Source organism: Cnephaeus nilssonii (genome assembly GCF_951640355.1).
Source record: "Cnephaeus nilssonii genome assembly, chromosome: X".
NCBI lineage: Eukaryota > Metazoa > Chordata > Mammalia > Chiroptera > Vespertilionidae > Cnephaeus > Cnephaeus nilssonii.
The window spans coordinates 5,968,909-5,993,354 of record NC_137071.1 but is presented as its reverse complement, the minus strand read 5'-3'; the positions used below and the strand labels follow the sequence as shown (position 1 = coordinate 5,993,354).

General features: G+C 42.1%; 1 protein-coding gene across 8 annotated transcripts in view; it reads right to left on the bottom strand.

The window, feature by feature from the left end:
• REPS2 (RALBP1 associated Eps domain containing 2) overlaps nucleotides 1–24,446 on the bottom strand; it is a 185,952-nt gene that overhangs the window by 116,480 nt on the left and 45,026 nt on the right. For 5 of the 8 annotated variants that reach the window (XM_079764421.1, XM_079764424.1, XM_079764423.1 and 2 more), the window contains exons 2-4: nucleotides 9,208–9,331; nucleotides 4,724–4,872; nucleotides 54–180 (exon numbers count right to left, since the gene is read on the bottom strand). In XM_079764421.1, the coding sequence (XP_079620547.1) occupies nucleotides 54–180; nucleotides 4,724–4,872; nucleotides 9,208–9,331 (400 nt within the window). The remainder of the gene's footprint in view (nucleotides 1–53; nucleotides 181–4,723; nucleotides 4,873–9,207; nucleotides 9,332–24,446) is intronic. The other 3 variants (XM_079764422.1, XM_079764425.1, XM_079764427.1) reach the window with 1 other exon arrangement.

The following is a 24,446-nucleotide window of genomic DNA, read 5'->3' as shown; positions in this document are numbered from 1 at the left end:
AAGGAGTCTCTAAGACCCTGCCTGGGACAGCTGGCCTGCAGATTGCCTCTTACCTGGATGCATCTGCTCCGTGCTGCTCCGCAGTTTGCTGTAGCCATGGCTCAAGGGCACCCTCTGGTAATGAGGCGGAGAAGAAGGAGGGGAGGCGAGGGGTGACATCGTAGGAGACTGTGTTTCCTGCTTCAAAAAATCAGAGCAGAGTTCAGAAGCAATCACTGGAGAAGCCCGGCACTCTAAGCTGCAGTTATGAAGTATAACACAGCTCTACTGCTGGTGAGCCAGTTGGTTTAACAAATGGAGGAAATGTTTTCTCAAAAATTCAGCTGGATTAAAAATCAGTGTCTGAGGATTCAAAAGTCTCCCAGAGAATAAAGTCTCACCAGTACTCAGGTACGTAAATTATTAAAACAAGCCTGGAACACTTTCAGTTATTCCAATAATATTTTCCTTTGGAAAATAAAAGACACTGATCATCACAAGAAATAACATTCATACTCCCCAATTTTGATCTCTTTGTGGATAGATTCCATTTTCATTCATTAATAAAGGCCCTTTCTTTCTGGATTTACACTCATCAAGTCTTCCAGCAAATGTGGCTATTAAAAATATTTTAAATGCTTAATACTAAATATTCTTAGAGCTTACTATGCCAAGTAAAATGGCAAATGTTTGTTTTTTTTTAATTTTTACATCGAGAGACTGCAAAATAGTTAATTATGGGTGAACCACTCCAACTATCCCACTCGTAAACACTAGGATGGAGCCTTAAACATGTTACAATTAGAATCTCAATTCAAATTTGAACCTGATGTTGGACCCTAGGCAAGAAAAGCAACCTTACTCTGCTACTGGGTTTCCTCCTCTGTATTTTTAATGCTACCAACTGAGTGGTAATTTCAGAGTGCCCAAGTATCAAAGAAACAGTAATTTTTATCAACACAGGCACTATATAGTTGCTATTAATCTAAAAAATGCAATCTGAGGTACCAATTAAGACTTTTCTTCAAGAAAAGTAAAGGAATATTTGCTTTGAACTGTAAGCTCACACTCACAGATTGGGTGGGCCTAGCATAAACCCAGCCAAAAGGATGTGTCCTTACTCACACAGCCAGGGGATGGGTCCAGAAAGTTCCCAGGGCACCAACCATCCTGGGATAGTGAACCCTCATTCCTCTCCAAATGCTGATAGGAAAGCATGCCAAATAGAGGTAACTGAAGATTCCTATGCTCCTTTATATATATATCCTTGAAGAACATGCTACACCTCACTTAAATATAAAATTACTGGTGTCCTGGTGCACAGATTCATGCACATTGAAATTAATTAATTAGAAGAAATATTTTAATATTGCTATTCGCCCTTTCTCTATAATAGAGTGTCAACCAAATTCACAATCGACAATGATAGATTGAAACATAATGCGTGCAACTGGCGCCAGTGAAAGTTTTATATGTATCATGCATGTGCAAGTCAACTTAGCCTTTTATATATATACTAGAGGCCTGGTGCACAAAATTCATGCATGGAGTGGGGTTCCTCAGCCCGGCCTGCACCCTCTCCAATCTGGAACCCCTCGGGGGATGTCTGACTGCCTAAACCGGCAGTCGGACATCTCTCTCGCAATCCAGGATGACTGGCTCCTAACCAATTGCCTGCCTGCCTGTCTGATCGCCCCTAACCCCTCTGCCTGCTGGCCTGATCACCCTTACCTTGTCCCCCTGCCAGCCTGATCACCCCTACCTTGCTCCCCTGCCAGCCTGAGCACCCCTACCTTGCCCCCCTGCCTGCCTGCCTGATCACCCCTAACTGCCCTCCCCTGCCAGCCTGATCTCATCCCTAACTGCTCTCCCCTGCCTACCTGATGGCCCCTAACTGCCCCTGCCTGCCTGATGGCCCCAAACTGCCCTCCTCTGCCAGCCTGATCTCTCCCCCAACTGCCCTCCCCTGCAGGCCTGATCTCGCCCCCAACTGCCCTCCCCTGCTGGCCTGATCACCCCTAACTTCCTCTGCCTTGGTCCCCACCACCATGGCTTTGTCCAGAAGGAAGTCAGATGTCTGGAAGATGGCTGGTCAACCCGGTCTAATTAGCATATTACCCTTTTATTAATATAGACTAGAGGCCCAGTGCACAAAATTCATACACGGGTAGGGTCTCTTAAGTCTGACCGGCGATCAGGGATGATCTGTGGGGCGATCAGCGGGGCAATCAGGGGGCCCCTGCTGGCACCTGCCTTGGCGGGCCTGGTGCCGCCTGCTTGCTGGCCCCGCCCACTGCTGCTGCCACCGGCCGGCCCCACCCCCTGCTCACCAGCCAGTCCCACTCCCTGCCGCTGGTTACCTCCCTCTCTGGGGCAATTAGGGGGCCCCCCGCTGGCACCCACCTTGGCTGGCCTGGGGCCTGCAGGCTGGGGGCAGCTCCTGTGTTGAGTATCTGCCCCCTGGTGGTCAATACGCATCAGTGACTGGTTATTCCACCAGTGGTTCCACCGTTCGGTCAATTTGCATATTAGACTTTTTTTACAATAAACTTGCTTAATTAGACCTGCTTTCTGATTTAACTAAACTTTTTCCAGCTCAGTGAAGCACCCCAACTTCTCTTTCAGGTAATTGTCAGCAACACAGCAGTAAATACCAACATGAAGCAGATTATTATTGTAGATCACCCAGGGAGAACAAAGGGTAAATAAAATACTTAACTACAGCAGTGTTTGACTATATTCTGTGCAGTGAGAAAACCTGAAGTCATTTTCAAGGTCCACCATTTCTTACTTCTTTTCAGACTGGTCAAGTTTCTAAGCTTTCTAAATATCCATTTTCCAGCTAATGAAAAGAAAATAGGATTCCACCGAATCTCCTATCTACCTACTCCAGGACTTCTGTGAGGATCAAATGAGATGAGGCACATGAAAATGCGTCACAAACATTTGGTTAAAGTGTAAAATGTTTGCACCTAGTTATAAAGCAAGTCGTGTTCCTAGACTAAAGAAACTGTAAGGAGGCTAGTAGTTGCTAGGGAGAGGAAGCCGGGCGTTGCTACGTGATGTCATTATCCGGTGCCCACAGCCACTGTTACTGGGCTGGGCTGAGCTGTGTGCCGCATTTTGCACCATGGGGTCTTAGCAGCACTGGCTGCAATTTGATGGGCTGTCGCCCTGGGGTAGTGGCGGGGCCTGTGTCCCACTTAGGGGAAGCCAAGTGTTAGTTTGTTGGTGCCAGGTCTGTGGTGCCATTTAATTTTAAATGGCCAGTGCGCATCATGGAAGCTCCTGCATTGAGCTTCTGCCCCCTGGTGGTCCGTGAACATCATAGCTACTGGTCAGATGGTCAGACGGACACTTAGGCTTTTATATATATATATAGATAGATAGATAGATAAGTATAAAACTTCTGCAGCAAGACCTCAGATATCCAGCATTATCAGGGTGAGCCATATAAATTAGTTCTCCAACTTTAATTTCACTGCATTTTAAAAACATTTTTACCCTAGCCAGTTTGACTCAGTGGATAGAGCATCATCCTGCAGACTGAAGGGTCCCAGGTTCAATTCATCAAGGGCATGTACCTTGGTTGCGGGCTTAATTCCAGGCCCTGGTCAGGGCTCATGTGGGAGGCAACCAATCGATGTGTCTCTCTCACATTGATGTTTCTCTCTCTCTGTCTCTCCCCCTCCCTTCCAATCTCTCTTTTAAAAAATAAATGGGAGAATATTCTCAGGTGAGACTGCAAAATAGTTAACAAAAAAAATACGATCAGACCATCAAACCTCAGAGGGAAGGAAGGGGAGGGTGGGGGGGAAGGGGGAGAGATCAACCAAAGGACTTATATGCATGCATATAAGCCTAACCAATGGACACAGACACCCCCCAATATATATTTTTTTATTCATCTTCCTAAAATATAACAAATTGATTTGCCTTATAGATAATACTATATTTAACATAATTGACTTGTCTGCATGATTCACTATCTTTATTAAAAGTATGAGCAGTACCTTGATGACTTCAGGATTTACTAATGTGTTAGACTATTTACCTTTTCTTGATAGGCTCACTTTTCTGGCATTTTACACTTTTGTCCCTACCAATCACCATCTGACTATTATAATTAGTGGTCTAATTTTAAAAGCCCATCCTCCCTATTCTTGTTCCTAACTTGCTAATGTGCAATGACAGTAGTTCTCAAGATGCATTCCAAGCTTGCACCCCAAAAAAGATGCCCTGGTAAAAGAAGTTTAGTAAATAAAGATCTCCAGGTCCCTTTATTGCAGGACTTCTCAGGGTATTTAATGTGCTAATGTGCACTATGAATCTCCAAGACTGAGGATTTAGTCTTTCCCCCAGAATAGTATATGAAGCAGCATTCTCCAAACATATCTAGCCAGAGAAACCTTTCCTCCAGACTTTCTTGGAAAACTCCTAAAAGTTACATTTCAAAAAACTCATTTGGAAATAGATTAATCAAATGAGTGTGCTAAATTGGTGGCCTTACTTTGGACACAATTCTACATTAATGTAGGCTCTAAAGGGCCCATGGGTGGCTCATGATCATTCCTATGCATTTGGCCTCTATTTCTTGCTACAAGGAAATTTCACTGGCTCACTTCCAAGTCTGTAATTGTAACCCAGATGGTGAGATTTGCTGGAAGCTTGACAGCAGATAAGAGGCACTGCTACATGAGGTTTCATGGACAGTCAAATGGACATGCTTGATCAGATTGTTTACCTGTTTATCCTCATCATCCATTCTTTTGAAGGTATTTTTTTCCGAGATTAAATATGGAATTTGAGCCTTAGTTCCATGCAGCTCAGCCGAGTTCCCAAATCGTATGTCACTGTCGGTCTTTGACATCATAAATCGAGGCAGCGGCAATTCTTTAGGACCAGAATCAGAGAAGCTGAAGTGAGACTTTATTTTAGAACTGAGGAAAGGGGAACTCACTGTCCAAAAGATGAATCACTTTTGAGGAAAATTTCCAGAGCACTAAATATAGATTAAATTTTTATTTCGACACAATAAGGACTCCTAAAATAATGTCAAGACAGAAAAATGCTACCAGTTTTACCAAAGTATTCTGGATTAACATACTGAAATGCCATCAAGTCTTCATAGACTTAATTCAGAGTTTGGACTCATCTCCCACTTCATCCTTTATTTCAGCACCAAGAAAAAAAAAGGATGTGATATTATATAAATAAGTGACAAATGGTAGCAAGCAAAACTTATATAGCACTTATTATATGCCAGACACTGTATTAAGATCTGCAAATATTAGCTCATTTAATCCTCACAACAACTCAATAAGGTTAAGACTATCATTAGCCTTCACTTACAGATGTGGAAATAGATATCAATCATTTGAAGTACTAAATAACATCCCCAAGACCACACAGCTCATCTGTGCCAGAGCTGGCTCTTTACTAGTGCCAGTGCTGCTGCCCTATAGAAAGGTCCTTCATTCCCAGGGCAGAACAGTTTCTTATCCTATGTTATTCCTTAATAAACTTTCACATTCAATCTCCAGTAGTCTTTTCATAATGGAATAAGGAAAATGGTATCAAGTTAAAGCAATTAGTCCAATGTTCAGCCAGATCCTACTGTCAAAACCATTAGCCACACTCACAATGCTACAAAGAACTGAAATGTAACAGTCTGATATATTTACTTATCTTTCAAATCTGACAAAACTATTCTGAAAACAAAAATAATGCTTTGGCACATTTCTAGTTCTCAGCACAGCAAATTACACAACACAAACAACTCCAAAAATGGGGATAATATTGTGAATTGCGCATAATGATTTGCATCTGTATCCACTGTTCAGGATAATACTCAGTGTGCCTTTGCGCTCCTATCAGCTCACTATTCTAAAAACACAGCTGCATTTCCAATGATTGATGCTGTGCTAAAGCCAGAAAACATCTTAGCAACAGAAAATATCCTAGTTCCCCAGGCAAAGAAGGCCCCTGGTTCTCTAATATCCACATCATGTTTATTTTTAGTTGCTATGTCCACATTTGATTCAAAGAAGTAGGCAATATGACAGATCCCTGCGTGATCAATCAGCCAAGGGCCCAAGAGACTTAAATAGGATAACCAATCTGGAAAATTAAACCAAGACTCTCCTAAAGAGAGGATGGCTGCCATTTTTTTTCTTTTACTGTTTTAATGTTTCCCAACTTCAGCAGCTCTCCAGCACTCAAAGCAGGAATGGACTTCATAAGAGAAAAGTAAATCAAATATAAGCTAATCCTATGGTGTCTTCTCAGAAAGGTATTTGTTTCCACTCAGTCTGCAAAAAAGGATCTGAAAAGATGGAACAAGATCACATAAATTATTTGTACTCTGATCTGCCCAAGAGAGGATGATTCTACTTCTGAGTACATGAGGATGGGTGGAGAAGTAAATGGTATAGCCTTTGCAAGCTCCCTGACCAGTATTTTACTGGTGTTCAACAGATAACCCTGGCTGTTTAACTCAGCTCTGACTAAGGTGAGGCAAGAGATGCCTAGTGCCAATATTTAAGGATGCACTCACTCTCAGGGCCATGTACTGGTAAATGCAGACTCGACACTTGCAGGGCCCTGAGAGTGAGTGCCCCCTTAAATTATGCACCCTTGGTGCCTCTTGCCTCAGCCCAGTTCAGGCCTAGGTATAACCAAATACTCATAGCTAAAGCAAAGCTCTTGAAAATGCTCCACTTGGCTTTCATTAGAAGCACTCTCAACATTGGTTGCACATAAGAATCACCTGAGGAGCTCTTTAAAACCCCAATGTTTAGCCCAGCAGGTGTGGCTCAGTGGCTGAGTGTCAACCTAAGAACTAGGAGGTCACAAGTTCAATTCCCGGTCGGGGCACCTGCCCAGGTTGTGGGCTCCATCCCCAGTTGGAGGCATGCAAGAGGCAGTCGATCTATGTTTCTCCCTTGTCGATATTTCTATTTCTCTCTCACTCTCCCTTCCTCTCTAAAATCAATAAAAACATTATCTTTTATTTTTAAAAAATCCCAATGTTCAGGCCATAGCCCAGGCTAAACAGATTAGAATGTCTAGGGGTGTCCTCTATTTTTTATTTTGCATTTAAAGCTCTGTAGGTCAGAGGTAAAAGGCATCAGGATTTATAAAACACAACTGAGAAAGCCTTGTATTTGTGAAAAGTGTTAATCCTATACACAAGTGATAACAGGCAATCCTGCCACCTATTCCCTACCCCGTCGGAAACTGAACTGTAGATTTGGGCACAAAGCAGGTAAAAGATTTCAGTCTTGCTTAAAATAAGCAACAAAGGTATGTGAACTTCATTCTTGTATACAACAAAGCAATTCTAACTTCTCCAGAAGATAAAGTTGGAAGATGCTACAATAAAGCTTAATGCCCATTTACAATGGAATGGAAACTATCCGTGCCTACCACAAATCCGCTGTGATGTAAGTTTAACTACAGCAAGTGACTAACAGCAGTGACTGCTATGTCTTGCAATTAACACTAAACGCGCCACCGAAATTATGCTCCATCAAGAAACTTGTTTCAAGGAACCAAATTATGTAATACCAAGGGATGCCTTTTGGGTCAGATTTGTTCCCCCATTTGGATAATATTCCATGATTACAGATTACAGTCAGCACTTACTAAACAGAAAGAATAATCAAGAAGAAGTTACTTTGCATAACAATGAAGAGCATAGGAACTGGCAGCTGAGCTCCTGGCTCCAAACTCTACTAGCCTTGCATCCTTAGGCAAGTTACTCAACTGCCCTAAACTTCAATTTCCACATCTGTAAGATAAGGATAATAACAGTCCCATAATAAAGACTGCCATTGTTCAGCCACTTCTCTCTTTGCAGGCACATGAGAAAATTACATCCCCTCCAGTCTGCTTTGCAGTTCAACGAATCATGTGACAAGTTCTGGCCAATGCACTGTGAGTAGCAGTAACATGAGTCACATCCAGGCATTTAACTGCTAGGGTGAGAAACTATTTCTCTGTTCTGGCAATTATGAGAACAGGTGCTGTGCAGGAGGTGCCACTCGAACAAGCGGCCAGAATAACAGAGCCACCACATGGAGGGCAGCTGCCCTAGAGTTCACCCCCACCCACTGCAAAGTAGGAAGTGAACCTTTGTTTTGTTATGACACTGAGATTTCAGTGGTGTCTGTTATCACAGCTTATCCTAGGCAACACAAACTGATACAAATACTGAATGTAGGACTTGTGAAGACTAAATGAGACAGTGCCTGACATACACGAAGCTTTTGATAAAGATGAGCAGAATGATCACAGTCCTCTGATGGTTAGGGTAAAAGGGCTGTGTTTCCCCAAGCTATGAGAATCTTCTCAGCTATTTGGAGTTGTTCTACAAGGTTACCATGGACTAACCATAAATCCTGAACCCACTTCAAGGTCTACCAGGGACTTCATAGGACAGGTGTAAACAGCTGAGTGGTTTTCATCTCAATATGAGGAAAAGGAAAAAGTTCCTGCATGCTGTGTGGACATATGAAAGTCATTTGTATCAGAGAGAATTACAGGGGACCTCAGCACATCAAGGGATGTGCTGAGTATTCACCTTCTTCATACAGATTTGTAAAACCAATACTGAGGCAAAGTGCTCAAGTATACAGTGGGTTGGGAGCAGGGATGGCAAGATAAGAAAATGTTAAATCAAAACTTTCAGAAGATAATTTCATTCTGCCAAAATTGGTACCCCCAAAGTACTTAGTAATCATCAGAATGGTGCTTCAAGAATTGGGGAATTAAAGGATGATCAGAGCTGATATGACTGACAAGGACAAGAGAGAAAGAATGGGGGAAGTTCCACCCAGACTCTCCCACTTACACGTCCCCTTGTCCTGAACAAAGCCTTAAATGACAGTAAAAATTACTCAAGTGGAAAATTAAACTGAATGCTATTCTTTTGCTATGGCTCTGGAATTCCTGTCCCAATCTCTTCCAGCTAAAGAACAAAATCTATTTTAATGGCAAGTCAGTTAAAAGGAACTAATCTCAGGTTGCTCTCTGAATGTTTCCCACTTAAAAAAAAGAAACTAAGATACTTGCTAAGTTTTCTTACTTCAGTTTACAGGGGAGTTGGATAAAGCAAGAAGAAATTCCACAAATGCTTATAGAATAGGCTTTAAACCCACTAAAAATGGTTCTCAGAAATAAGAAACGGGTCATGGGTAATAAAATGTATAACTGGGAGCTACTTACCACATTTAATACTCTCTATCCGCACAGGGAGGCCAGACTGTGCTGCAGCAATTAATTTCAAGGCAATGTAAAACTGAGTTGGACCAAAATAACCAACGCGCTTGGCACCACACAGTTCCGTGATCTGAAAACAGACAAGAAAAGTGATGCTGAAAAACCCCATTTCATAACAGGAAAATGAGACAAGCTATATTATGAAATCTCAAGGATTTCACAGTGTAGCTAACCACAAGTCCCTGGAGAACCTATGTGTACACACTGGTTTCTTTTTCTTACAGTTTACAGGGAGTTATTCAATTCAGATAATTAAATTCTACCTACTCATGATGTTTCAGGACTGATTATTCCTCCTCTTTCAACAATAAAATTAAAGATAACAAAGGATGGCTGTTACTCTTCTTACAAAAGAGAGTGACTTTTTCAGGGGGTGGATTCTGATGTATGAAATCTAGAAAGTCAGTGGGGGCGAAAACAGAACAGATTAGTCATTTCCACTACCTGTGGATGATCCTAGTTGATCGAAATTAAAAGTGATTATTTTTTAAGTTATCAGGCAAATGATTTCCTAAGCATTAAAATTACATCTTGAGTGCTCGTTTCAGAGGAATAAAACAGAAGTATTTTCAAGATATTGGGCCCTAGCTGGTTTGGCTCAGTGGATAGAGCAGCAGCCTGTGGACTGAAGGGTCCTGGGTTCGATTCCGGTCAAGGGCACATGCCCAGGTTTTGGGCTTGATCCCCAGTAGGGGGCATGCAGGAGTCAGCTGATCAATGATTCTCTCTCATCATTGATGTTTCTATCTCTCTCTCTCCCTTCCTCTCTGAAATCAATAAAAATATATTTTTAAAGTTATTGTAATCTTTCATTTGTAGACCTTAAACTAACACATATCCTATTGTTGGTTTAAAATAACTTAAATTCAATGACTTTTAGGTACTCAAAAGTTCCAATAATTGTAAGTGGGTGTGAAGAATTAAAAAGCATCCCCCACTTTTTATGCCCCAGAGGAAAACAGTATATGTTCTTTTAGAAATGTTATATATATACTAGAGGCCCAGTGCATGATTCAATCATGCACGCGTAGGGTCCCCTACACGCTTTCACTTTTCGCGGTGGAGCTGGGTGCCTGTCCGCTGGTGCACCAGGCCTTTCAGAAACCTCCGGCTCGGCGGAGGCTTCTGAAAGGCCTGGTGCCGGAGCAGACAGGCACCCAGCTCCCCCACTTTTGATGGTCCGTGGCCGCTGAGGGGGGCTACCCTGCTGTTGAGAGGCGCAGGGGGCGGGTTCCGCCCCCTGCGCCTCTCAACAGCAGGGTAGCCCCCTCAGTGGCTGCGGATCCGTGCCTCTCAATGGCTGGATAGGCCATCCTGAGTCCTGCCCCCCAGCCTCCCGCGACCCAATCGTGGGCGTAGCGGAGTGATGGTAATTTACATGTTACTCTCTTATTAGATAGGATTAGAGGCCCAATGCACAAAATTCATGCAAGGGCCTTGGACCCAGCCCCTGTCCACTGCTGCCACCACGGCCGGGGGGCCTCTGCCACCTCTGCCACGGCCCCTGCCACTGCCATGGCTGGGGGCCTCAGTCCCCCCGCCCCCCCGCTGCAGCTTTGTCCAGAAGGAAGGACATCCGGAAGGACGTCCGGGCTAATTAGCATATTATGCTTTTATTATTATAGATACATACTAGTATGATGCACACCTGTGTTTTTCATGTTGGTTATTCAATACTTCATACAAATAGAATACCACATACTATTTTGCACCATTTTTTCATTTAGCAATACTGTTTTCATGCCTCAAGACATCTCAGCCTGGATCCCCACCACCCTCAGGACAAAAGTCCATCTCCTTAGTATGACATTAAGGCCCATTCACAACCTGTCCCTGAGCAGTTTTTCCTAGTTTCATCTCAGGACACACACGCATATGCACACAGTTCTGTAGTTGCATTCAGCTTCTCCACTGTCCAAACACATCTTGCCCTTTCATATCTCTGTATCTAGTGCACATGCTATAGGAGATGGGAAACTAAATAGCCTTAAAGCCCTGGTCTGTGCGGTTCAGTTGGTTGGATTGTTGACCCATACATCAAAAGGTGGTGGGTTCAATTCCCAGTCAGGATGAGTATGGGAAGCAACTGATCAATGTTTCTCTCTTCTCTCCTCTCCTCTCCTCTCCTCTCCTCTCTCCTCTCCTCTCCTCTCCTCTCCTCTCCTCTCCTCTCCTCTCTCTCTCTCTCTCTCTCTCTCTCTCTCTCAAATCAATAAAAAATATCCTCAGGTGAGTATTAAAAAATAAAATAAAGAAATAGCCTTAAAGTCAAGGTTGGTTTTTAATGAAGAAACTAATTAATTTTATGACTTTGGGCAAGTTAATTTAATCTGCCTGAAACCTAATTTCTTCATATGTAAAGTAGAAATATTCTCTCCCTCATAAGACTATTGGAAGGATAAATAAATAAATAAATAAATAAATAAATAAAATGCTAAATGAACCTAATACAATACTTAGAAATCTGTCTATACTAATAAAAGCCTAGATGATCCTCACACCCTTGTGTGACGCCCTCGCATCATCACAAGATGGCCAGCAGGGGAGGGCAGTTGTGGGCAATCGGGCTGGCAGGGGAGCAGTTAGGTGTCAATCAGGCTGGCAGGGGAGCAGTTAGGGGGTAATCAGGCTGGCAGGCAGAAGCAGTTAGGGGCAATCAGACAGAAAGGCAGGCGAGCTGTTAGAAGCCAGCAGTCTCGGGTTGTGAGAGGGATGTCCGACTGTGGGATCGGGCCTAAACCAGCAGTCGGACATCCCCCAAGGGGTCTCAGATTGGAGAGGATGCAGGCCAGGTGAGGGACACCCCCTTCCATGCACGAATTTCATGCACCAAGCCTCTAGTCTATATATATAAAAGCTTAAGCAACCGAACAACCAGTCGCTATGATGTGCACTGACCACCAGGGGGCAGATGCTCAACACAGGAACTGCCCCATGGTGGTCAGTTCACTCCTACAGCCAACCTCCCATGGCCCCAATCAGCCCCAATCGCCAGCCAGGCTAAGCGACCCCACCAGTGCACGAATTCATGCACCGGGCCTCTAGTATTCAATAACTGTTGGGTTCCATCTCATTCACCTGGAACTGGAACCTCTTCACTCCCTACTAGATTTAACTCCAATGCTTCTTCCCAAGTCCCCAGGTATGGTTTATTTTCCAAGCATATTCTCTGACTATTCAAATGTCCAAAAACATCACTTACATGATATACTGTCTTAGACTTGCTTCCAAATAAAAGGAGAGAAGGAAGTAAGTGAGGAGTATGGGTGGAACAAGTCTGACCAAGAGTTGAAAACTATTGAAATTAGATGATAGGTTCATGAGGGTTCATTCTCCTACTCTGTACTTTTGTATACATTTGAAATTCTCCATATTCAAGCTTTTAATGTAAATTTAAACACATCACATTATATTATATGTTTATCTCTGCCTCTCATTAAAATGTTTTCTCTCTAAGGACAAGGGGTAAGTTCCATTCATCTCCAGGCACAAGGATAGGCACCCAGGATATAGTCAAAAAATTCTCAATCAAGTGAATGAACCAACTCTCAAAAATAAAAAGTAACTGTTGCTCTGGCGGGTTTGGCTCGATGGTTATAGCATCAGCCTTTGGAGTGAAGGGTCACAGGTTAGATTCCTGGTCAGGGCACATGCCCAGATTGCTGTCTCAATGGGGGTGTACAAAAGGCAGCCAATCGATGTTTCACCCTCACATTGATGTTTCTCTCTCTCTCCCTCTCCCTTTCTCTCTCTAAGAATCAATTTAAAAATATTTTTTAAAAAGTAACTGAGTTTTACAATACAATCCCTTTATTGTGAATGAATTACACATTTTCAGGTACAGGCTTGCCTGTACCTAGAGAAAAACACCAGCTACATTAGCGTAATTCCAACATCAATATAGTTATCTTGCAGAATAGTTCCTAATATTAAGAAATTAGAATCCCTGGTATGTGAACAACTTAACAACTTTAATTTAGTATTGTTAACTCTCAGTTATTCCTTTACCATAACTACCACATAGAACTGAAAAGCTCTTAAAGATAACTGAAATTGCTGCTAAACCACTCACTATGGGATTTTGAGAGTAACACCTGAATCTGACATTAGTAAATCACCTTTTTTACCCTGGAATCTGTCCTTTGATCCTATATACCACTAGAATCACTGTTTTGTAGCCAACACAGAGTAAGTGAAACTGTGATATAAAAGAACATAAGTGAAGTGAGCCCATAGGTCACTTAGTACACCAAACCTCCAGGAGACATGCCAAGAACATTCTGGAATATTTGAGCCACAGGAAGATAAACTAATTATAAGCCTTTAGAAGTTACATGTGGAACCTCGTAAATTGGATACTTCTCAATCCTAAAAGCAGGTTAATTTTGTAAGGGTATTTTCTTTGTTTGTTTATCGAGGTTCAAAATGTTCTAAGTCTAAATTCTTCATGGAAAGGTTCTAAATTGTGGGCAGAAATACTTTGATGCAATCTAAAGAAAATAATGTGGTGCTTTGTCCCAAATACTTGGTTAGCAGGAGATATTTTTTATAACTGCTCCTTCAAACAGTCCAAGTTGTTAAGCTTTTCTCAAAATAAAGAAAAACAATGAAAAGATTCCATGCCTCTTCTTTAGTCTAAACTCCAAACCTGTAACACTCAGCTGGATCCATCTTAGATTACACATTGTGCAAATTTCTAATACAGAACAAGAACCTATGGACTGATGTTTGTTTTCTCAGGTGGAAGGCAAGAGATGAAGAAAAAAGAAATGGATGAAATCAACTTCCTTAGAGCTTACAGATGTACAACTAAACTGTCAGGGTGCTGGATATGAATCAGAAAAATTCACCGACCATTTGAAAAGAACCTGGACAAAGTTTTGGAAGAAGATTGAAGGCCACTAAAATAGCTTCCCTCCTACCTAATTCTGAAAGATTAAGTGACTGTGCTGAGTAATCAGTCCACACCCATTCCAGTTTGCCTGAAATAATACTTTCTTTCCTAGCTGGAATGTAGTAAATTTTCAGAACTGTTCAAAGGTTTGAATAAGCTTCTCTCTTTCAAATATTTTTTAAAGACTTCCTTACAAAGATTTAAATTTTTAAAAAGTCTTGGTGGGAGGGGGAGAACAAATTCGCTAGTGGACCCTCTTTTTTATTCTCTCCCCATTGCAGCTAAGCCAGATTGTTGCTCACACATGGACTGCTTCAAGTCCTGAATTCAGACTGTGAAACTTCACACACTATTTCTCCACATTCCCTCCATGATGTCTTATAACCATGGTCGGCAAACTGCGGCTCGCGAGCCACATGCGGCTATTTGGCCCCTTGAGTGTGGCTCTTCCACAAAATACCACGGCCTGGGCGAGTCTATGTTGAAGAGGTGGCGTTAGAAGAAGTTTAAGTTCAAAAAATCTGGCTCTCAAAAGAAATTTCAATCGTTGTATTGTTGATATTTGGCTTTGTTGACTAATGAGTTTGCCGACCACTGTCTTATAAGAAGATTATCCCCCAACTCAAACAGGCTTCCAGGGCTCCTTTTACCCTTTCCTATAAAACCCAGACACCTGAACATGGCTTTTGAGGCCCTCCCATCTGGCCCAAACTATCTTTCCAACAACCCCATGTCTGTCTCCTCCCCACCCTGCATCTAAGGCTTCAGCCATTCCACATGCCAACCATCTCTCCACACATGAGAGCTATTCAGGCCTCTGGGCACCTGGTGAGTCCCCTGCCTGGAAGCTGGATGTCTCCCAACTTCTTTACCAACCAGGCTCATCCTTCAAATCTTATCTTTGAAACCTTAGTCAAGTCCATATGGCATGTCTTCTGCATTCCCATAATCCTTTTCACTAGCTTTCCATCACATCACTAGCCTTGTAATATAGCAAAATCGGTATTTTGGCCATTGTTTCCGCTGTACCCCATTTCCTTCCCAAATGCCCAACACAAAGCAAGAGTATATTTTTACCATTTGTACCCCCTAAGACTCATACTTTATAGTGCTTGCTGTATATTCACTTGTTCAGTGAACTTTTGTTGAATTATTTTTCACAGCCTGTAGTAGCAAAATTGTTCTCTCATCTTATTATTACTTTTACAAGTGTCTGCTAAATAGGCTTTATCTCACACTATATAGCCATAAGAGTTCCTGCAAGAATATAACAGAATATTAACTTCTTTGTCCCCCTCCCTTCTCAGCTAGGAGGGACTGGTTAGGGTCAAAACATGAAGAGTAGGCCTCCACCATGCTTTATTCTGGCCCTCTGCCTCAGCTGCCCAGAACACCTCATTGGTGCTCCAACCACTCAGCCCTCCAGAGATGCAGAGCAGGCCTTCTTTCTCTGAACCTCCTTCTACTCAGCATACCCCCAGGGGATCTCAGCCCCCAAGTAGGCACCCTCAACAACAGAAATATAAAGGAGAATTTGAAGTATATGCTTGCAAGTTGTACCTCAGCCTCTCAGGAAATAGCTGAAGAGCCACATCAACTATCCTGGGTTTCTCCTTTCTGTTCATTTATAAGTTCTAAAAATCAAGAAGGACTTTCAGTTCAGAGGGACCTGGGTGAGCTACCCAAGAAAATATAAACCCTCATATCCAATTACCCAATATTAGGTACCACAGTGTATGCCTAAGCCAAACCACTACACTATTAAAGAGAAAGAAGACATGCAATGCTTAGGCATGATTTCAGACAGAGAAGCCTACCTAATACCTAAAAGTATTAATTTAAAAAGTTTCGGGCACCTCCCATTGAAAGCATTGTGCCATGTAGAAAATGAATAGCACTGAACAAAACTTCTTCTTCTCTCTCTCCTTCTCTTCTTCCTTCCCTCCCCCATCCTCCACCCCTAAATATATTTTTACCTCCGAAGAACAGGAATATTCTCTTATACCATCAATCATCACACCTCAGACATTAATATTATCATATAACACATAAGCCATTCATTTCTTCAGTTATCCTAAAAATAGTAGAACTGGATTTTCTTTTTCCAATCCAAGACTTAATGTTCATGCATTACTTTTTTTTGTTATGTCTCCTTAGTCTTCCCCTAGTCAAGAACAATTCCCCTTGATTCTTCATGACACTGAATCCTTTCAAGAGTTCAGACAAGTTGTCCCGCAGAACATTCCACATTTTGGATTTGTATGTTTCCTTGTGGTAACACTCAAGTCAAACATTTCTGGCAAGAACACCACACAGGTGATACTGTGTTAGAATATCCCACCACTGATTGCCAAGTTTAGCCATTTCGTTAAGGTGGTGACTGCCAGATCTCTCCATTGCAAAAACAGGTTTTCACATAGTACTTTGAGACCACGTGAGTATTCTATTCCCTAGAAAAATTGGCTTTTGAATCTGTTAAATACGAATTCTAAGTCGGTCTAGCTAAATTACATCAGCATATACAAAACTGAAATCCTAAGGCAAAATCACAACAAAGATAGGAATGCTATTTATTCTGTGAGGTAGGTATTATTACCTTCAGTTTATGCACTAATAAATGCCACAACTCAAAGTTAAGTAATATGTTCAAGGTCAAAAGTTCACAGCTAGTACTCAAGCCTACATGTGCCTAGATTCAAAGCTCACAGTCTTTCCATTACATCAGGGGTTGGAAAACTACTGTTCATAGGCCAAATCTGGCCCACTGCCTGGTTTTATATGGCCCATATGTTGAGAATGGTTTTTACAGATGAACATTTGCAATCCATTTGATGATAGGGAACACTAACTTTGAATCCCATTAGGTAAAATGTTACCTCAAAACTAAGAAGTCCATGCTTCCTTCTAGCAGACCTGCATTATCAAAAAAAATTGTGCTCAATTATTATTATTATATTTTGAATTTTTTTCAATAAAAAATTTGTGGAAATTTATTTTCTCTCTCATTATATAAGTATTTGTATAATACCCTCAATTTTGCCTCTTGGCCTACAAAGCCTAAAATATTTACTACCAGGTTCTTTACAGGAAGGACTACCAACCCCTGCATAAAAACATATTGCCTCTCTGAGCTATACTTTATATCCTTGCAGATAACCTCAAATGCCATACATGAAGGGTATTTTCTGTAAATAGCTACAATAAGTAAATACAACTTAAAGAGTGAACACTCCCAGCCCTAGCCGGTTTTGCTTTGGATAGAGCACCGACCTGCTGACTAAAGGGTCCCAGGTTCTATTCTGGTCAAGGGCACATGCCTGAGTTGTGGGCTCAATCCCCAGTAGGGGGCATGCAGGAGGCAGCTGATCAATGATTCTCTCTCATCGTTGATGTTTCTCTCTCTCCCTTCCTCTCTGAAATCAATAAAAATATTTTTTAAAAGTGAACACTCCCTTTAGAATAAAAGAACACGTGTATTTGCTCCATTTATACATTTGTTTAAAATTTTCAGATGCTTTTGAACAAAAGCTTCCTACAATACTATAAACTTCCATGGCAACCAATTGGAGTAAATGGATGCCATATTTCAGATATGAACAAAATCTGTGCAATAATTCACATGTTAAAAAGAAGGTTTTGCTTTTTTTCAGCTTTAAGGAACAATTGACAAAAAAATTGTCGTATAATTAAATTGTACAAAGTGATGATTTGCTCTATTGTGAAAGAATTCTCACCATTCGGTTAATTAACACATCACCTCTCATATTTACCTTTTTGTAGAGTTCTGTTTTGTTTTCTGGGTGTGTTTTTTGGGGGTGAAAACACTTAAGTTCTATTCTCACAGCAAATCTCCATTATACAATATAGTAAAATCAACTATAGTCACCATGTTATACCTTAGATCCACGCAACTTATCCATCTTACAACTGAAAGTTTGTAACCTTTTACCATTCTCTCCTTTGGCAATCACTATTCTGTTTCTATAAGTTTGACTTTTTTAATATATATATATTTTTTTATTGATTTCAGGGAGAGGGAGAGAGAGATAGAAATATCAATGATGAGAGAGAATCACTGATCTGCTGCCTCCTGCATGCCCTACACTGGTGATTGAGCCCACAACCCAGGCGTGTGCCCTGACCGGGAATCAAACTGTGACCTCCCAGTCCATAGACTGATGCTCAACCACTGAGCCATGCCAGCCAGGCTTTTTCTCTCTTCTTCTTCTTCTTCTTTTTTTTTTTTTTCAGATTCCACATTTACTAGTAAGTGAGATACCATGCAGCATTTGTCTTTTCCTATCTGGCTTATTACACTTATTTGCTTTTTATTTTTAAAGGGAAAAGGTGTTATAAATCTTCATAACCGTACTTTGAAACATCCTTCTGAATTTGTGAACATATAATGATCCAAGATCTCCCAATACATAAGCTACTCCCAAGTTGCAAATCAATTTTGGAAGCTACATTATCTTTCAGAATGCCCAAGATGCCGTTTAATTTAGGGATAGAGAGCCTATAATAAATTATAGGCCAAATTCAGCACAGATGCTAAATATAGGCCATACTGGCAGAAGCTATGGCCCAGATCTGCTTTGTCAGCATTCTTAGCCCAAGGTCCCAGACTCACCCCAGTAGCACCAGACTTGCCACTCTGGCTATGATGGAATTTGAACAGGGAGAAAACTCTGGGGGGAAATCAGGAACTTGTACATTGCTAGTGGAAGCACATATGGATGTAACATCCAGACACTTTTTGGCAAAGTCCAAAGAATTACAATCAACCTCTTGATCTCCCAATTCTAACTCTAGGAACTTATATTCCATTTTAGACTAGCAAAATGACATACTGTACAAGGTCATTCAAAACATATCATCTAAGATACAGATTGAAAAAACATCTAGAGGTCCATCATCTAAAATATTAATCATGCCGAAACCGGTTTGGCTCAGTGTATAGAGCGTCGGTCTGCAGACTGAAGGGTCCCAGGTTCGATTCCGGTCAAGGGCATGTACTTTGGTTGCGGGCACGTCCCCAGTAGGGGGTGTGCAGGAGGCAGCTGGTCGATGTTTCTCTCTCATCTCATCGATGTTTCTGGCTCTCTATCCCTCTCCCTTCCTCTCTGTAAAAAATCAATAAAATATATTTTAAAAAATAATAATAAAATAAAATATTAATCAACCGTGCTTCATCCACATAACAGAATTCTAGGTAGCTCTAGTGGACATTTGTCATACCCATAACTGCCCGTCATCTTTTGAAAAGCTTTTCTCTATTTAAAGAAGTTTGTCAGCTTGAAAGCCAAGAATCAAATTCCTAGGCTCCTTCGCAGCTAAATTGCAAACCTGTGACCAAGTCTCCACTGATCAGACAGATCCACACAAGACTTTGCTTTGGAAGTGAGAAATGTAAGGAAAAGGGTCTGCTAAAGACTTCCACTTTTACAAGAGCTGCCTTCCTGGCTCAGGATGGCAGTGGAAGCAGGTGCAGTCAATCATATCCCTGCTGTCTGCTGCTCAGTACAGGCAGGAGTACGGGTGGCTTCCACTTCATACTACTACTACACATGGCTTGGAGCTTCGTTTCTGGAAGCAGATGCGGGCCTGTTCCTCCAGCCCTCCGAATGGTTCCATGAGTTACCTAAAACCCTAATCCCTTTGCAGCTTAACCATCTAGAGTGGATTCAGTTGTTTGCCACAAAAACAAACTCAAAAGAAATGAGTCATGATACAGACAGATCATCAGATTAAACTGTTGAAACTTTTAAAAAGCAAGGTGCACAATAGTAGGTATGGTAAGTATCATTTTTTTAAGGGGGGCTGCATATAGATGCAGTTACTTACATATCCACACTCTGTCCCTGGAAGTTGAAGCTAAAAAACCTGACTGCCAGCTGCCTCCAGGCAAAGGCACAGGTTGGCCAGAGCACAGGAGGAGGGAAAAGTTTACTGCATTTCATTTTGTACCTTTTGAATTTGGAATCATGTGGATGTATTATCTATTTTTTTGGATTATCTATTTTTAAATGAATTTAGAAAAATTGGGAAAAGAGACAAAGCCTAACCCTGTGTCAGCAAGAAATATTATAGATGGACCCCAAACCCATTCCCCTCCCATCTGCTCTACATGCAATTTCAAAACAAAGCGCCCAGCTGGACAAAATTGCAGTAGTCCTCACTCACCAAGCCCAGACTTCACAAACACATTGCTCTTTCCTCGAACTTGCCAACACAGAACAATGCAGCAGCTTCCTTTATAAAAACTAGTTGTCTTTGTCAAAGGGAGCGCTGTTTAGCTGGGTGACCTTGGGGAAGGCACCTGGCCTCCCTTAGTCTCAAAGCTCATATACTGGAATGAAGCCATCAGACTAGATAGAACGCAAGGCTCTTTCTATATCCAAAAATCCTATAAAAAGGAATTCTACTGGGTGAAAGCTAAAACTATGGTTGAACCTCTCCCTCTGGCGCTTACCACTTCTGCTTTGTATTATGGTTCCCAGTATACCTGCTACCTCCCCCTACAAGGCTGTAAGTCTCTTGCCGGTTAATCCTGCATTTTTTCAAATCAACCTTGCATTTCCCACAGCATCCATCCATTTATTTCCACTAGGAAGGCTTTGGGAATAAATTATATATACCTGCTGAGTTTTAACTCTTCACTGAACTAAGAGAATCCCTATGCATGTTGTTTTATACCTTTGAACTGTGACTTGTGTGAATATATCGACCTGTTCAAAAGAATATTTTTAAACTTTAAAGGATCAGAGACAGTACCTAAACCCAAAATAGCAAGAACCTCAGGTGAGTTCAGGTAAGTCATCTCATAATCATCTGATTCCAAGCAAAGCCAAAGAAAAATACAACATATCCTCCCTAAACTTTGAATTTACTTAGCTTTTTTTGTGTGTGGGAAGGGAAACATTTTGTATTAAAACACAGAAATATGTTAAGGAGTTGAATATGAAATTAATACATCCTTAAATTGAAAGAATTCAAAGAAATTCTACACTCAGGCTAGCTACTTTGCTTTTTTATACAATGGATTAAGCACCGTGGTTGGCAAACTGCGACTCGCGAGCCATATGCGGCTCTTTGGCCCCTTGAGTGTGGCTCTTCCACAAAATACCACGGCCTGGACGAGTCTATTTTTGAAGAAGTGGCGTTAGAAGAAGTTTAAGTTTAAAAAATTTGGCTCTCAAAAGAAATTTCCATCGTTGTACTGTTGACATTTGCCTCTGTTGACTAATGAGTTTGCCGACCACTGGATTAGCATATATAGGTTTGTCAGAGTGACTCTATAGTTAGTGTCATACTCCTAGACTGTCTTCTGGAATAAAGAAGGATTATAGATAGTCATGGCATTTGATGACAATGATTTCTTATTATGATTTTTGTAAACTAGGCCTTCTTTGGCAAGACAATGCCACAGCTTTTCAAGCTGCCCAGCTGGCTGCACACGTGCAGCACACATCTGAGGGTCAGGAGTTCATCAGGGCTGGCACCTGCCGGGGGAAAAAAGAGGGATCCAACAACTCAAGGGTGAGGAGTGGGGAAGAGCCCAATGGGGGTGAGCCACCAAGAACAAAGGAAGCATCCTCCCACCATCATTGTGATGTAGGCGAACAGTTTAGGGAGAAAGAACAGTAGAATCGACAGTAAGAACATTTACTGAGGGCCAACTGTGTGCAAGTCACTGACTTAAATGCCAAGAATTGATGAGATGAAGGAAATGCACACAAACTAATCTTAACACCAGAATTGAATTAAAATGCAATTATAGCTCAGATTACAAAAGAAAATTCATTTTAGGATTCTGGCCCAGGTTTCAAGGCTCTGCATATCACAGAGTTTTGTACAGCTGGAGGCAGCGAAATCTCAAATGAACACAAATGCACTGCCAGAATTATTACATAAAGCTTTTACTGGTTCTGGCAACTCAGACTTACCTCAGTAGCCAAAGGATTCACTTTTCAGGCAATGTGTTTGTTGACATTTTTAGTGCTTTTGAAAAATAAAACTATAGGTTGGGGTTATCTGGTATTTTTATAAGTTTGTTGATTTCAGTCCATTCTATATTTTATATCTTTTATTTTATACACATTCATGGGTGCGTGCACACACCCAATCATACACACATTTCTTTTTAAAAGAAACCAGTGCCTTAGTGAGAGGAACAGTTGAGCCTTGCAAGCCAGGACATCTCATGCAAGTGGAGCATTGTGTATTATACACAGATCCTTGAAATGCGTTCAGAGGGAACAAATGGAAGTTCAGTCTCAGATCACACAGGAATTCTCTCTTCAGTCTAAACCCACAGACTGAAACCTTCTAGCACAGTTAAAAACATAGAAAAAAATAGTTTTTGATGGGAAATGCAATCTGACTTCATTAATGGGGTTTCTTTGTCGAATTCCTAGTCAAGACCCTATTCGATTGCTGAAACAGCAAGTGTTCCTCTTGTCTCCATGACATTGTGGCAGCCTCCCTCTGAGGAGACTGAACCCCTTAAAGTGGGCTAATGCAGGGCATTGAAGCTGGAGACAGCCCACCCCCACCCCCATTCAGGATCATTCTTCCCACAGCAGGACCTCATGATAATCAGCACACTCAGTCCCCTGCATCATCATGGCAAAAGCAGATGGACTTAAGGGGCTTCATCCCAATCCTCGGAAACCCAGCTCCAAGGCCATCCTGCTACTGGTGCTACTGTGACCCTACAGCCATATTATATTGACCACACTGACCTCTTTCCATGACCAAATCCCCTTTCTATTCCCAGCTACAAATATCCATCTCCTTCCCTCTCTAGCTTAACAGATACCCATCATTTGAGACTGACCTTGCTCTCACCTGTCTGTCCTTGTCCTGCACCTCACCCCCAAGTACCCAGTGACACTTCCCTGATACCTAACCCCCAGAACTTTCTCCTGCCACTAAGCTGTGCTTGCCAGGAGGGACATCTCTAGGACCCAGGTAGATAGATCTCCTATCTCCTACCTTGAATCACCTGTAGACACTGTGCCATCAGCCTGGATAGACTTTGCATTGCCTAATCTGATACAATCCAGCCATCCCACAATGGGGCCCTCTCACAATGCATGAGCAGAGACCTAGGTTCTGATTTCTCCCAGGACACTCTATCTCAAGTACAGTCCACTCTCGCAAGCCATGCCTAGAGATTTGACAACTCAGAGATATTTGATTTTAAAAAAAAAAACAGCCTCTGCCCTCAAAGGGTTTATAATCTACTAGAGGCCCAGTGCATGATTGAATCATGCACGTGTAGGGTCCCCTACACGCTTTCACTTTAGATCACAGGGGAGCTGGGTGCCTGTCCGCTGGTGCACCAGGCCTTTCAGAAGCCTCCGGTGCAGCGAAGGCTTCTGAAAGGCCTGCTGCCTGAGTGGACAGGCACCCAGCTCCCCCGCTTTTGATGGTCCGCGGTGGGACATGAGCTCACTGCCCCAGAGGCCCCTTCTGTGCCGCAGCACAGCCATGGCGCAGACGCTGACTCGAGCCGCCGCTGGCAACGTGAGCTCAGCGTCCCGCCGGCCCAATCAGCCACCCCAGCCACCCCGAGTCCCGCCCCCCCGCACCTCCTGGCCAATCGCGGGCATAGCGAAGGTACGGTCAATTTGCATATTTGTCTATTATTAGGTAGGATTATGGCCTGAGTGTCCTTCCAAACCGCCACCCCCCCCCCCCCCGGAAAATTCATACCTTGAAATCCAACCTCCCCACAATGTGATAGTATTAAGAGAAAGGGCCTTTGGGAAGTAATTAGGATTAGATGAGGTCATAAGGGTGGAGCCCCCTTGAATGGGATTAGTACTCTTATGAAGTCACAGGAGAGCTTGCTTTCTGTCTCTGCTCTCTATTAAGAAGCTGGGAGTCTGCAACCCAGAAGAGGACCATCACCAGAACCTGACTGTGGTAGCACCCTGATCTTGGACTTGCAGCTTCTAGCACTGTGAGATATACATTTGTTCTTTATAAGCCACTCCGTTTATGGTATTTTGTTATAGCACCTGAGATAAGACAATCTGATTGGAGGGTGTGTATCTAGGAAGTCTGAGAAAAGGGATCACCATTTCTCAAACACCTACAACAACACTCTCCAGGCATTATGTGTTTCTCTTTTATGTGTTATTTCTAATATTTAAACTAATCCTACATGAATGGCTTTGCAGATAGGCACTTCAGGGTTTGGAAATGTTATTAGAGAATTTCTGGAAAATGAGAAACTGCCTGAATTGAAAGACCTTGCTGCCCAACAATTTATATTTATAAA